At 36.9% G+C, this 14795-nt stretch overlaps 2 protein-coding genes across 2 annotated transcripts; both read left to right on the top strand.

Moving 5' to 3' along the window:
• Positions 1–6085: 6085 nt before the first annotated feature.
• LOC130567356 (endonuclease domain-containing 1 protein-like) lies at positions 6086–7917 on the top strand. The gene is made up of 2 exons (XM_057355377.1): positions 6086–6407; positions 7015–7917. Exons 1-2 carry the CDS (start codon positions 6099–6101, stop codon positions 7588–7590), a joined length of 885 nt encoding a protein of 294 aa, XP_057211360.1. The 5' UTR covers positions 6086–6098; the 3' UTR covers positions 7591–7917.
• A 670-nt stretch (positions 7918–8587) lies between these two features.
• LOC130567348 (endonuclease domain-containing 1 protein-like) lies at positions 8588–9998 on the top strand. The gene is made up of 2 exons (XM_057355367.1): positions 8588–8983; positions 9091–9998. The coding sequence occupies exons 1-2, from the start codon at positions 8666–8668 to the stop codon at positions 9613–9615; spliced, it is 843 nt and encodes a 280-aa protein (XP_057211350.1). The 5' UTR covers positions 8588–8665; the 3' UTR covers positions 9616–9998.
• The last annotated feature ends 4797 nt before the right edge of the window (positions 9999–14795 follow it).

Here is a 14795-nt window from a genome sequence, read left to right as displayed (position 1 = left end):
ATGCCTTCGTGTTAATGTTAAATGAGAGCACGTTAAAAGCACTTCAATTAAATGCTTAATTCATTAAGATATTGTTTATGTTGTCGTTCATCTAAATGAGTCTTTCTAATGAAAAGGACAGTCTACATCAATATGATTAATACCCACGTGACTATTAGATTTGTTCAGTATGATAGTGGTTTGGGTCTTTTGTGATGAGACTGATAGGCTACAACATCTAGTGTCATAACTTCCTGTATCATGTACCAGCTTCATTTACTTTTACTCACAGGGTTCAGGCTTCTCAGTGCGGATTGAAAAATGGCACCAGTCTATGGAAATTCTGAATTAGTTAAAAACAAGCGCTCTCATCTCATGGGTAAGAATGAATGTGTAAACCTCTGACAATCCTGTAATATTCTAATTCTGTTCCTTTCTTATCAGTTCATAATCAGAATAATAATATTTAAGATGGTTCTGTTTTTTAAATATCCATTTAAATGATTCCACCAATGAAATATTGCCAAACAATGTCCTTTATAACTGAATGTAGTTTGTGAACTTCCTGCATGTTTCTGTTTGAGTGATTGCAACAGTATTTTGCTTTCTGATGCACAGCATGAAGAATCTTTCTATTAATTTAATTATATCCAGAAAAATATAAATGTCTTCTTTAAATGTCCATAACTAACAGAATAAGGACACCTTAACATGTTTGGAATTTAAATTAAAACACCACCATTTCAATAATCTGGAATGTTACTGTATGGAGCAGCATTTACATTTTTCACAGGAATCACTAGATATTAATGTCATATATTGAATCGTGCTGGAATTTAATCATATTTGAAATGACAGATAAGGGAGCTCATGAAAGAGAAGTCCGCTCTGCTAAAAGGACTAAAGTTCTTCTGGTAGTTCTGGCAGTTTCTCTGGGTTTTGCTCTGGGTGTCATCTGTGCTCTGACTTTACTCTGTAAGTAACTCATTTGTTAATGTTTTTTATGATATTTCTGTGCAGACATATCTGTTTATATACTGTATATGTGTTTACTGTTTGTTAGATGCTGGTTGTTTGCGTGACATTCAGCAGCACAATGTTTCAATCCCAGCACATCCAGTGAACGGTATAAGCAAATATATTTCATCTGAAGCGTAAAAACAGGACTTTCACAATAAATAACGTTAACTAAACAGTGACAAACTAATTTTTCATGCCATCGATGAACCATATTTTTGTTCTTTAAAGTCATACAGAAGGTTCTTAATATAATCTTTTCATGCCTTTGTGTCCCCTTTAAGACCCTTTAAAAACCTTTAAAGTCACCATGAAATCAAACAGGACAATTCTAAGTGTTTTACAGTGTTGATTATTATAAACGATTTATATGTGCACACCATTATTTTTTTAAATGCATTCGCACTTTTTACCTTTAATCAAAAACATTAAGCTTTTCTCCTCCTCTCAACAACTCTTTAAGAGGTAGGATATATACTATAATGACTGTCCAATGGAGTTGAACAAAGCCGCCATATTAGATTTTCGAGGTACTCAGAAATGTACAGAGGATTTTCTGTCATATCACTGATATATCTTCTTTTTATTAAAAAAATGCTTATATTTGCCGGCCAAAAATCCTTATTTTCACATACAATGTAATACGACCGTAAATAATCCTGCCCACACTCGCTGATCGAAAATCTAATATGGCGGCTTCGTGCAACAAGTCCATGGCCTGGCATTTTTAGCCGTTAAAATAAAGCCGTTACACTCGGATACCTGTCACGATACGGAAAAGAAGTCAATCGCAACTTCCGTTTCATGGTGACTTTATAAAGTTCTGCATATGTTAAAAAAAATGGAACTTTAACAACAAGAATGGATTTTTATAATTAGTACCTTTATTTTTAAGAGTGTAAACTATGCCTTTCCTTTTCAATTATTGTTGCTTTTTTGCTAGTGTCTTTTAGAACAGAGACTGAGATTGACCTCAGCAAATATCACAGAGTTAAAGAGCGTCTGGCCTCTTGCACTGGTGAGTAAAGATTCACTTTCACCGATGTTTTTTCTTCTCGCGGTTTCTGCTCTCTTCCATCAATCTTTTTTTGCTCAGCTTGTTTTAATTACCTGTGTTGTTCTCTCAGTAATTCTGACTATAGTACCTGCTAGCTGTTCTGGGCCCCCTGTCTAAATTTTGTTTTATTTTAGTTTACTGACTATTTAAAGGGGTGGTTCTTTCCAATTTCACTTTTAACTTTAGTGTGTGACGTTGCTATTTTAATAGATAAAAATATCAGCAAAATTACAACGCATAAAGTTCACTACAAAGCAGTGTTAATTTCGCTGATGAAAACTATGATGAAAATGATTTGTTAATGACATGTTTTCACTGATGAAAACAAGACTATAACTATATAAAATTAATGCTGGATAACGAAAACTGTAATAAAAATATACTGACATTTTCATCAACGAATAAAAACGAGACGAAAATATTCGCTTTCGGTGGGGGCAGACGCCGGCGTTCTGACTGACAACGCGGAAGTGCAACTCTGTGTTGAGCTGACCTTCGCAAATGTGTGATGATTTCGATATTGAGGAAGACTTGCACTTTTTTGCCCAACCGTACAAACCCAAAGCGCATGCGTTGAAGTGCTCTCTTGAATGCGATCCACTGAGACTGAGAATATGTTGATTAAAGTTGTTATTTTGTTTTGTTTTTCGCACATAAAGTATTGTCGTCACTTCAAAAAAATTCACCTTTGAACGCGCAGGGCACCCCTTTGGCGTCGTTTTCCGACGTGCATGGAAGTGCGTTGCCGTTTGCTAAATGCTCCAGACCGAGACACGTGCAATTCTTAGCATTTCATAATTATTTGTGGTTTATATATTTTGGAGCAGCTTACCCCACCCACCCACGTTTTTATGACAATGGAAACAGAGGTGTACAAAATGTGAAAAATAATGTGTTTTTAAAAAATGCAACATGAACACATGCTAGTGTACCCCATAAACACAATCAAACCTTTGAAAACAGCCAAACAACCACCCCTTTAAAAATAGAATCTCTTTGATATAGTCTGCCACAACTTGTTGTTTCAATAGACATTTACATATACATTTATGCATTTGGCAGATGCTTTTATCCAAAGCGACTTACATTGCATTATCTAATACATTTGTTTCTAAGTTTGTGCAATCCCCTGGGATCGAACCCATGCTCTTACCACTGAGCTACATGAAAGCTGTAGAAAATGCATCAACACATAAAAATATATACAGTTTGCTGAGACTGTTCGTGGTGAAAATGCTTTTCTCTCTAAATGTTCTTCCCTAGGGTTCATCAGATCTCACTCATGTGAACCCTGTGCGGACGGCTGGACAGCATATGATGGGAACTGTTATTTTTTCTCTTCTGAAAATCAGACATGGTTTGAGAGTAATCTGTCATGTGGAGCTTTAGACGCTCATCTGGTCATAATAGAAACTGAAAAAGAACAAGTGAGTTTGAAAGATCTGTAAAGACATACAAAATTTGTTTTGATTAAGTGCAATTTCTATGTTTTCATTATAAATGTTCAACATTAGGGGTTTCTGAAATCTAAAATTCAAGTTTTTCACTGGATCGGTCTTAATGATCTGGACACCGAGGGCCGGTGGGTTTGGGTTAATAACCAAACTCTTGACGAAACAGGAGTACAGTAAGACCTTTATCTACAATCTTAAGAAATATATATTTGCAATAATATTTAACCAAAACTGCAGATGAGCTGTTTACATATAATTTAGTTATTTGCAGATTATTTTCAAATATTATTACATTAACATACAGTATACAAGAATGACTTGCTGCCTGTGTTTGGTTTTAAAGGTTCTGGCTCAAGAGAGAATCTGGGCAAAGTGAACCAGATAACTGGAAAGGAGACGGTTCAACAGGAGAACACTGTGCTATAATGAGAATTTGGGATCAATTACACAATTGGTGTGATGTTTCTTGCGAGAGCAAATATAATTTTATCTGTGAAAAGAAACACACATCAAGCTTCATGTATGACGACTAAAATGGGCATAGCCTATATTCTTCCTTGTTCTGTCTGGCCACATAACTAAAATATATTCTGTGATTGATCTCACAGTCATATGCCATTTCACATGTTAAAGCTTTTAAGAAAGACCTCATCAACAATCTCAATTTCACAAAGCCATTGGCAACATGAGAAAGGAACTACGTCATTCTGCCTAGGGATTCCCCAGGGTCCTAGAGCATGCAGGGCATGCGCATGCGCGCTTTACAAACAACAGCGCTTCTATTTTCTTGACAAACTAAAAGATGTCAAATTGAATTTGTATGTATTTAGAATGATGGATATGGAATGCGCTGCATGTTGCTTGCTTACTTAGATCAAAAGCTTGATGCATGTAAGTCTACGTGTCATAAGAATAAGGAGCGATGCTTCTAACCACAGCTCTAGACCTGTAGCTCCAACCACGCAACTTTGCGATGCTGCCTGCGATTGATCGTTGGAACAATGGTTTTGGGAAACACTTAAATCGCTGAACTATGCTGGAACAACAGAACTTGCAAACATAGTTGGCTAACGATGCTTTTGAGAAACGCGCAGGTACACGCATAACATTGCAGTTGTAGTGTAATATTTGGATCTTTATCTCAAAAGTAGGCTACTTGAACCATTTAGTATTACTTGTCCGTGTTCTGTAATTGGGTGCTTGGAAATTTATTTTGTTTTTCTATTCCTTTCTTTACATTGTTTTTAGAAAAAACTTCTAGCCTAATGTTTTGTTTTGCACATCAATCTAAACCGTGCACTTGAATCCTGGATTCAATCCTGGAAAACTATGTAAACTGTAGCAACTGAGTTCATACACTGACAATATGATAAAAAAAACCATATTAATCAGTTACATATAGTTTTGTTTGTGTTTTATTCAAGCAGCACCACACTTTACGCTGTACCTATACATGGTGACATAGCAAAAGTTTTGTAAAAAAAAGTTAATAACATATTTTAGATTATTGATGTTTATGATTATAATATAAAATAGCATAAGAGCGATTTATCTTCATTGTTAGTTTTTTCCCTCAATTTTTGCCGTCACACACTAGGACAGTATGTTTGTCAGCCACATTGTCTCTTTTATTTTTAAACTCATTTAATTTTCTCTAGAACTACTGTATATAATATGTAAATTTTTGGTTGAATTAGGTCATTTATGCTTCCAAAGCATCCTGACAGAGATGACTAATTAAAAAAAACCACACATCCTGATAAAAAAATATTTAAAATGAACACTAGGGTGCGCAAGAGGAAAATGTGTAATTCAAAGTATCATGACTGAAAATATTGTACACCGTCAGCTATTGTATTAATTGTTGTACCTTTTTTGGGTACATTATTGTACCCTAAGGACATATTGTATACATTAAGGACCTATTGTGTAAGGCCTACCAGAACTGTACATTTAAAAGTGCATTCAAAATGTAAACAAGGTCTTTAGGGGGTTTTGTATAGGCCTACTTGTAAAGGTACAAAAAAAAGAGACCACAGAATGACTATATACGTCAAAACATTATTTATCTTTGTCATATTTTTATTTATAGAATCTTCACCTTTACATTTCACAAATATGATAGGGTTTTCATGCAGATATAAACAGAAAGGATAGGGTATTTTCTGACATTTTTTCCACACAAACTTTTGAGTATAAGATTACAACTGATCATGGTTTTGAATTTAAAACACTGAACATAAAACAGAGCAAAATTATTATTCTGAGACCCAAATATTAAAGTAATGTGTTTTATATGCATTTAGTTTCTGCAGCTGAAAAGCTTTGTGTTTATGCATGCAAGATGCTTGCACTGAGTGACAACGTATTCACAATGTTTGAGTTGAATCATTCAAGTGTGAATGAGACATTAAAATAAAATTCTGTGATATTATTCAGTCAGTTTCTGTGGGTTGCAAGAGGTCACAGGTTTTGGGCATGTGGGTAGGCGGAGTTAAACATGCATGTATTTGCTGCAGAAGTATTTAGAAAGGGGAGTTTCTGATGTACTTCTCCAGTGTGATTCAGCTCAGTGTGAAGTCAGGCTAAAGATGATGTTTATCATGAGTGCCTCTGTGCTGTTATTGCTGGCCTTTCCATCCGTCATTTCTGAAGTTGTAGACTTCAGTGAATGCAGCGAGTTTTTCTATAAAGGGCAGTCTCCAGTGATTCCTGGTATTCTGGAGAATTCACGTTCCCAGGATAATCGATACAAGACAATCTGTCAAAAATATACAAACAAGTACAGATTTGGGACACTCTATGACACAACAAACAGGATTCCAGTTTTTTCAGCATATAAATTCACTTCGGAAAACACGACCAAAAGACCACATCTGAAATGGATGGGTGAGCCTCAGGTGATCTAATACTACTTTCTTCCTTTCCTGTATAATCTGCTGCTGATTCTTTTAGTTTATAATTGTTACATGCTGTGTTTTTCTAAGGAAAACACTAAGTTTTGTTGACTACATGAATTCCCATTGTAAGAAAAACAGCTGATGTAAATACTTTCTTTTGAGAAATGGGTGTTTATGGGTTTGGGTTAAGGGTAATAAATCATGACAAATACTAAATCTTAAATTTAGTCTCGCTAAAAAAGAGATAGTTCACCCCAAAATGAAAATTCTGTCATTATTTACATGCCCTCGACCTGTATGACTTTCTTTATTCTGCAAAACACAAAAGAAGATATTTTGAAAAAATGTGGTAACAGAAAACCATTGGTCCCCTTTGACTTGCATTGGTTTTGTCTCCATACAACAGAAGTCAATGGGGACCAACGGTTTTTGGTTACTGACATTTTTCAAAATATCTTCTTTTGTGTTTTCCAGAAGAATGAAAATCACACAGGTTGAAAATGATAGCAGGGTGAGTGAATGATGACAGAATTTTCATTTTGAAGGTGAACTATTCCTTTAATCTACTAACAATTGTTTATCATTCTTTTACATCTTTGTTCTGTAGCTCGAACCCCCCAGTGATGAGATGGGTGTGCCATATGAAAATCAAGCTACAGATGACGACTACGTCCAGACTGAAATGCAAAAACATACTGTGAATCGCGGTCACTTGTTTCCCTGCTGTCATGCAGTTGATCCTGACACAGCTCGTTCTACCTTCACATATACCAACATTGTGCCACAGAAGATCAGCTTCAATAGCGGCAGCTGGAATCGCATGGAAAGAGAGACTATAAAGGTTATGAGTGAACACTGCCGTGACAAAATGGATCAAAATAATGTTTTGGCCCATGTGTTGACAGGAGCTGTGCATGGCATCAATAAACTAAATGAAAGAGTGAACATTCCATCATTCATGTGGATGACATTCTGCTGCTATAAGAGTTCCACGAGTTCATGGTCCTCTCAAGCTTACTGGGCTCCAAACCAAGATGAAAAAATCAACAATGTCACAATCGCTGAAATAAGACTGGAGAGATTACAGGAATTACTGAGTACAGAATGGGTGAACATCACTCAGCTATTTACCAACAACTGTACAGAAAACTTAAATATTTCCATTCCACTGAAAGTAGATTAAGCAGAAAGATTAACAATGGTTGAAATCACTGTTTGTAGGATTAGAGATGTAAAACATCATTTTACAAACACTCTATAATCAATGCTTAAGTACACATAGCAAATAAAGTTTCAACATGTACTGTATATGTACTGTAAAGGCACTGAATTGTAAATATAATGCAACAAAATTAATGTCTGTAGCTCAAAGCATGTACAATAATGAATGTAACTGCCTTTCTTTCAATGATGTTTATCCAAAAACTGGTATCAGACTCGTCTCATTCATTGTTATAAAAATGTGACTATTATCATTATGTTTATATTGCATATACTAGATCAAAAGCTGTTAACAAGTCAAATAAAGTTTGCAGCTCTGTAGCACTTTTACTATCTACACCACTTTAAGTCTCTTTAAATGTAAAAAAAATCTACTACCAGTGACTGCCTAATGTATTCAGCATTGCATTTTAATGTACAGAAACACATATCAGTGGCAATTATCAAAAATAGGGACAAAGATAAAAAGTCAAGCAGAGAATGTTTTTAAAATCTCCGGACACACAATACTAAAGGGTCTTTTGCACATTATAGGAACTCAGTCAGAGGTCCCCTGCATTTGCACCGGAAGTGCTGTAGGAACTCAATGCCTCTTTAGGCAAGGTTCAGAAAGAAATGATTGATTCAGTCACTGTGAAAGAACTTGACTTGTCTGCGTAAAGCCAAGTCCCGAACCCAGCTGAACACATTTGGTGTGACTTTAAATGCTTTTAAGCAACTCAACATCAGTTGCTGGTACACATGAGTCCAGTTATTTTGGAACAGAAAAAAAAGTGCTTCCGCAGTATTTATACCACATTGAAAGTAAGGATTTAGAAGAAGCCTGAAATGACCACTTGTTACAAACAGGGTCTAGTTTTGGACTAGGCAAAAAGTGGGTGTGTGCGTGTGCCGTGCGTGCATGCGTGGGTTGCAAACTATTAAAGTCTGTAGAAGAGGAACATCAGACAAAAACGAGGTTGTTAGCATCGCACAACATTCATGTTTCTAGTCATTTTTAATTTCGGTGATTGAGTTTAGCATTAACAAGAGTGAGAATGCATCTGTTCGTTGCGAGTGTCGTCTGCGTGCTGCTGGCGCTGAGCTTTCCAGGCATCATCTCCAGACTTGAAGACAAATTCACTAACTGCAGTGAGTTCTTTTCTAAGGGAGAGCCTCCAGTTATTTCTGGCATTCTGGAGAATTCAGAGCCACAGAATAATGATTACAGAGTAGTCTGTCAAAAATACAAGAACAAGACCAGGTATGCGACACTTTACGACACGAAGAAGAAGATTCCAGTTTTTTCTGCTTACAAATACACTGGGACCAATGAGCTCACGAGACCAGAAATTCCTTGGATGATCGAGTTGCAGGTTTGTTTACATTTTTCAGCATGTTTTAGAGAAACGTGTTTTGTGTGTATGTGCCTTGTTTTGTAAAGTCTCTGTTGGTTACGTCTCTGTTCAATCTTTTTCTCTAGCTTGAACCTTCAGGTGCTCAAATGTGTGCGCCATTTGCCAAACAGGCTAGAAATAGAGACTACAGGGTAATAAACACCGTCTATAGACCCAGTGCCTTATTTCCTATGAATCACACTGCTGAAAAAGATACTGCTGAATCTACATTTACACTGACCAACAGTGTGCCACAGAATACCCGCTTCAAGGAAGGAATTTGGACTCTTGTGGAAAATGCAATTAGGGAAAACATGGATAACTACTGTCTAGACAACAATAACAAGACGGTTGCCTATGTGCTGACAGGAGCCATACCTGGTGACAAAAACTTGCGCACAGTGAACATTCCATCACACATGTGGACGGCGTTTTGCTGCTATAGCAGTGCAACAACATCATGGGTCTCTCAGACATACTGGACTGAAAACATAAGTAATAATGATGTGACCAACATCACGCTCGGAAGCCTGGAGGATTTACAGATATTCCTGAATGAAACATTGGGGAGGAAAGTGGAGCTGTTTAACAACAACTGTGTGGAAATGTAAATAACAGTGTTCTTCACATGGAGCAGTGCAGATCAGATGGTTGATGATTTGGTTTCTTCTAAAGCACTTTTACAATCCTAGAGATTTTTTTGAAAAACCGTGTTAAACGTGAATGTTTATTAGCACAAAAAAATAGAAATAAACGTATGTAACTGTCATATAACTTCAATAATGCTTGCAAATGCAAATACGTTTAGGTATTTAGCAAACGTATTTATCCAAAGTGAAACAATGAAGCGATATACGATGCAATTATATGGGCATATCAGAATACTGGAATATTGTTGACTTAATCTGTGTAGTTGTATGTACTTTATCATTAATGCAAAAATGTTTTGTGTATGTACAGTAGTGGTTTTATTGTACTATGCATGAACATAAAAATTCTGACTGTTAAATGGATCGCTTGCAGTTGTTTTTCTTACGGGCCAAACTAATCAATGTAAATCAACACTGTTTTGTGAGAACCATTTGTTCAAACCATCCGAACCAGCAACAAGTTACATGTACTGCCAGATATTACTGTTCTCAGCGGGCCATGACTCGTGACCACTGACAGTGCGAACCTTGTACCTCCGAAAAGGACAGAGCACATTTTTAAACAGTCGTGCCTTTATAATTTGACCTCAGATGGCAAGTTTAAACAACCACATTGTGCTCTAACGAACTCTTAAAACTACATTTTGTGACACAACAACAGATGTATACAAAGATTTGCCTGGGCTCAAATCAAACGGAGTGCGGGCGCAGCTTCCTGCTCAAGTGAAATAAGCTCTCATCAACTACACTGAAATCTTTCATCAACTATACCTGAAATATGTTGCCTCAGTAGTGCACTTGTGTTTACTGTATAAGAGGCTTTTTAGCATGCATATGAAGGAATTTCACTAGTGTTTGTAAAAGACTTTTCAGTAATACATGTGAACGATTTTCGCTAGTGTTTGTAAGATGTATTTCATTAATACATATGAATGAATTTCACTAAGGTAGGTCGATCTTTTTGTTTCACTAGCAGTTATAAGTATTTCAGTAATATGTATGAATGAATTTCGTCGATATTTTTATTTCACTATTGTTTGTAAGAGTCATTTCAATAATTAAGGCCTAAAAGGCTCCTCATAATATTCTTTAGTCTCTTGTAGGAGGCATGAGAAAGAATTTTTCATCCAATACTGTTATCATTATCATAGTTAAAGTAATATTTTACTTTAGTTTTACTCACCCTCAAGGCATCCTAACTGAAAATGGTTTTCTTCTTGAAGAATAAAGCAGTCGGAGTTAAAATACCACGTATCATTTTACTTCCAAGTAGAATGGGAGTGAATGGGTGTTGACTTTTTGAAGCTCCATCGATCGAAGAACTGCTCGACACGGCTCCGTGGTCTTAACGTTCTGAAGAGAATCGAAGCGTTTGTTTAAGAGAAATATCCATATTGACAGCACTATTAACGTTGTTGTCTAGCTTCAGTCATCTCTCGAATGCGAATGAACCAGAGGTTTGTTTTTCCGGCAAATGATGCCGGCGTGTCGTAAGTTCCAGGGACGAACGCTGCATTTTTAGTTTTGTTCCAATTGGACAGCGTCTACTCTGGAGGGAACTTTCGTCACCATCATTTGCCGGAAAAACAAGCCTCTGGTTCACGCGCAGCCGAGGGATAACGGAAGCTAGACATTGACGTTAATAGTGCTGTCAATATGGATTTTTCTCTTGAACAAACACATCGATTCGCTTCAGTAGACCTCTGATAAGACAACGGAGCCGTGTCGAGCAGTTCTTTGATCGATGGATGCACTTTTTGGAGCCTCAAAAAGTCAACAGCCTTTCACTCCCATTCTACTGCTTGGAAGTAAAATGATATGTAGTATTATAACTCCGACTGCTTTATTCTTCAAGAAGAAAACCATATTCAGTCGGGATGCCTTGAGTAAAACATGGGGACATTTTGATTTGGTAGTGAAATATCCGTTTAAGGTTGTTTGGAGTATGGGAGTCATGTGACCTCAAATTTTCTATGCTTGTTCTGTCAGTTTGACCTAAAGCCAGCATGTCCGTCCGTGGGACTGGACATTCAATTTTTTTTTAAGTAGGCATATTTTAATCATACTTTTTTTTCAACAAAAATGCAATACAAACTGTTAGTATTAATTGTAAACATTGTCTCAAGATGTTGAAAAAGAAAACTAAGTCATATGTCGTTTGTGTTGTTATTTAATGTTTTTTTAAATATCCGTATCCCCTGACATACGTTGCCAGATTATGATGTCCAGTGGTGTCTAACCCTGCTCCAGAAAGACACCATCCAGCAGTGTTAGCCCCAACCCTGATCAAACACCCCTGGAAGTCTTCAGAATTACATAAAAAAAGTATATGTAGTGACATAAGACACGTTATATGATTGATAAGAGCTTGATCTAAACTGTGCAGGACAGTTGACTTCAAGGGGTGGTATTGCCTACTCCAGAGGATGAAGATGAGACCGTTCAGCAATGTAATAATACTAGAAATTTCTGTGCCTCAAATTAAGTACACTTATAGACATGTCATACATGCAGCATATTTTGTATATTACGTATTTGTTTGTATCAAATAAAGCATAGCCTAAAATTCTTGATGACTTTAGCTGTTTTTATACCCACACAGCAAAATCAGCAGTGTTAAAAAAGGTCAAATTAACACTCACAGTGTATATACACTCACCTAAAGGATTATTAGGAACACCTGTTCAATTTCTCATTAATGCAATTATCTAATCAACCAATCACATGGCAGTTGCTTCAATGCATTTAGGGGTGTGGTCCTGGTCAAGACAATCTCCTGAACTCCAAACTGAATGTCAGAATGGGAAAGAAAGGTGATTTAAGCAATTTTGAGCGTGGCATGGTTGTTGGTGCCAGACGGGCCGGTCTGAGTATTTCACAATCTGCTCAGTTACTGGGATTTTCACGCACAACCATTTCTAGGGTTTACAAAGAATGGTGTGAAAAGGGAAAAACATCCAGTATGCGGCAGTCCTGTGGGCGAAAATGCCTTGTTGATGCTAGAGGTCAGAGGAGAATGGGCCGACTGATTCAAGCTGATAGAAGAGCAACTTTGACTGAAATAACCACTCGTTACAACCGAGGTATGCAGCAAAGCATTTGTGAAGCCACAACACGCACAACCTTGAGGCAGATGGGCTACAACAGCAGAAGACCCCACCGGGTACCACTCATCTCCACTACAAATAGGAAAAAGAGGCTACAATTTGCACGAGCTCACCAAAATTGGACAGTTGAAGACTGGAAAAATGTTGCCTGGTCTGATGAGTCTCGATTTCTGTTGAGACATTCAAATGGTAGAGTCAGAATTTGGCGTAAACAGAATGAGAACATGGATCCATCATGCCTTGTTACCACTGTGCAGGCTGGTGGTGGTGGTGTAATGGTGTGGGGGATGTTTTCTTGGCACACTTTAGGCCCCTTAGTGCCAATTGGGCATCGTTTAAATGCCACGGCCTACCTGAGCATTGTTTCTGACCATGTCCATCCCTTTATGACCACCATGTACCCATCCTCTAATGGCTACTTCCAGCAGGATAATGCACCATGTCACAAAGCTCGAATCATTTCAAATTGGTTTCTTGAACATGACAATGAGTTCACTGTACTAGAATGGCCCCCACAGTCACCAGATCTCAACCCGATAGAACATCTTTGGGATGTGGTGGAACGGGAGCTTCGTGCCCTGGATGTGCATCCCACAAATCTCCATCAACTGCAAGATGCTATCCTATCAATATGGGCCAACATTTCTAAAGAATGCTTTCAGCACCTTGTTGAATCAATGCCACGTAGAATTAAGGCAGTTCTGAAGGCGAAAGGGGGTCAAACACCGTATTAGTATGGTGTTCCTAATAATCCTTTAGGTGAGTGTATAATCCACACTATCAAAGTGTGGATTATATATACACTGTGAGAGTTAATTTGACATTTTTTAACACTGGCAATTTTGCTGTGAATAATTAGGGCAACGTATACGGGAGATACAAAAATATAATGAATATTTCTAAAATTCCTTTGAATATGTTTACTTAAGTCCAGATGATATAAAAAGTGACATGGAATTTTTTTGCTTATCATTTTCCACTCTTGTCTGTTTTTTATGGAACTTTATAGAAATTTAAGAAAACTTGTTGCAGATTAAATCCTGCTTTTTTTTTTTAAACATTGCTGCATTTAAATTCTTCACATTAACTTTTCTTTTACAAATGAAGTGTCTGTGTCTCTTAAGCAATAACGGATTCATCTAGAGAGGTTAACCAGACACTTTCTCAGACATTTTCCATTTCCCTATTTGACCATTTATTTAGGAACAACCAGCTGAAACTGGGTTAACGTCTCAAAATAACTTGTTTATTTGTTAAGATCAGTAGCAGAGCTTGAGTTTTATAGTATATGGGGTGGCCAGGTGGGGATGGCCAGATGGTGGTCAAAGTTACTCCAGGGGGTCCACAAACCACGACAGAAAATGTACATGTCCAAAGATTGCTGATTAGAGGTACAAGTAATAATTTTGTTCCCAGAGTTCATCCATGTAAGTGTTACGTGACATTGTATACAAAACAATATAATAATATAATGTCATTTGAAATCCATACAGAGGATAAAATATAAAAGTTTAACACTGATATCACCAGAAGTGTCTTTAAACTGAGGTGGATCAGACCAACATTTCAGATGTTATAACTATAAAAACACATAGCCTACTCATTACAGAGGACTGCAAGATTAAAACAAAACCGTTCCTCTACACACTTCAAAACAAGACTTCACACTGATTCTCTTAGGAACATGAAAATATTCAAACAGGAAAGAAAGCAATCAAAGAATATTCAACATCACTGCACTGCAGTCTATGATAAAAGAAGATGACCACACTGCACAACGAATCTCTTCACAACATCTTATCTTTACGCAGTTGTAGGGGCCTATATGATGAACAACAGCAAATTAATATTGCATACTGCCGTCACAGGCTGGCTGGTGTGGACATAAACCGTAAATAACATAGAAAAGATATTTTCCAATGTGTTCCCACATCTTTACAGCCGGTGCAACATTCAAATGTTCAGGAAAAAACACAAAACTGGTTGCAGATTATATCATGTTGTTTTTATTCAAAAGAATCTGGTGGTTCTGCA

Source organism: Triplophysa rosa, linkage group LG16, assembly GCF_024868665.1.
Source record: "Triplophysa rosa linkage group LG16, Trosa_1v2, whole genome shotgun sequence".
In the NCBI taxonomy this organism is placed as follows: domain Eukaryota; kingdom Metazoa; phylum Chordata; class Actinopteri; order Cypriniformes; family Nemacheilidae; genus Triplophysa; species Triplophysa rosa.
This window is presented reverse-complemented; position numbering and strand designations above follow the sequence as displayed.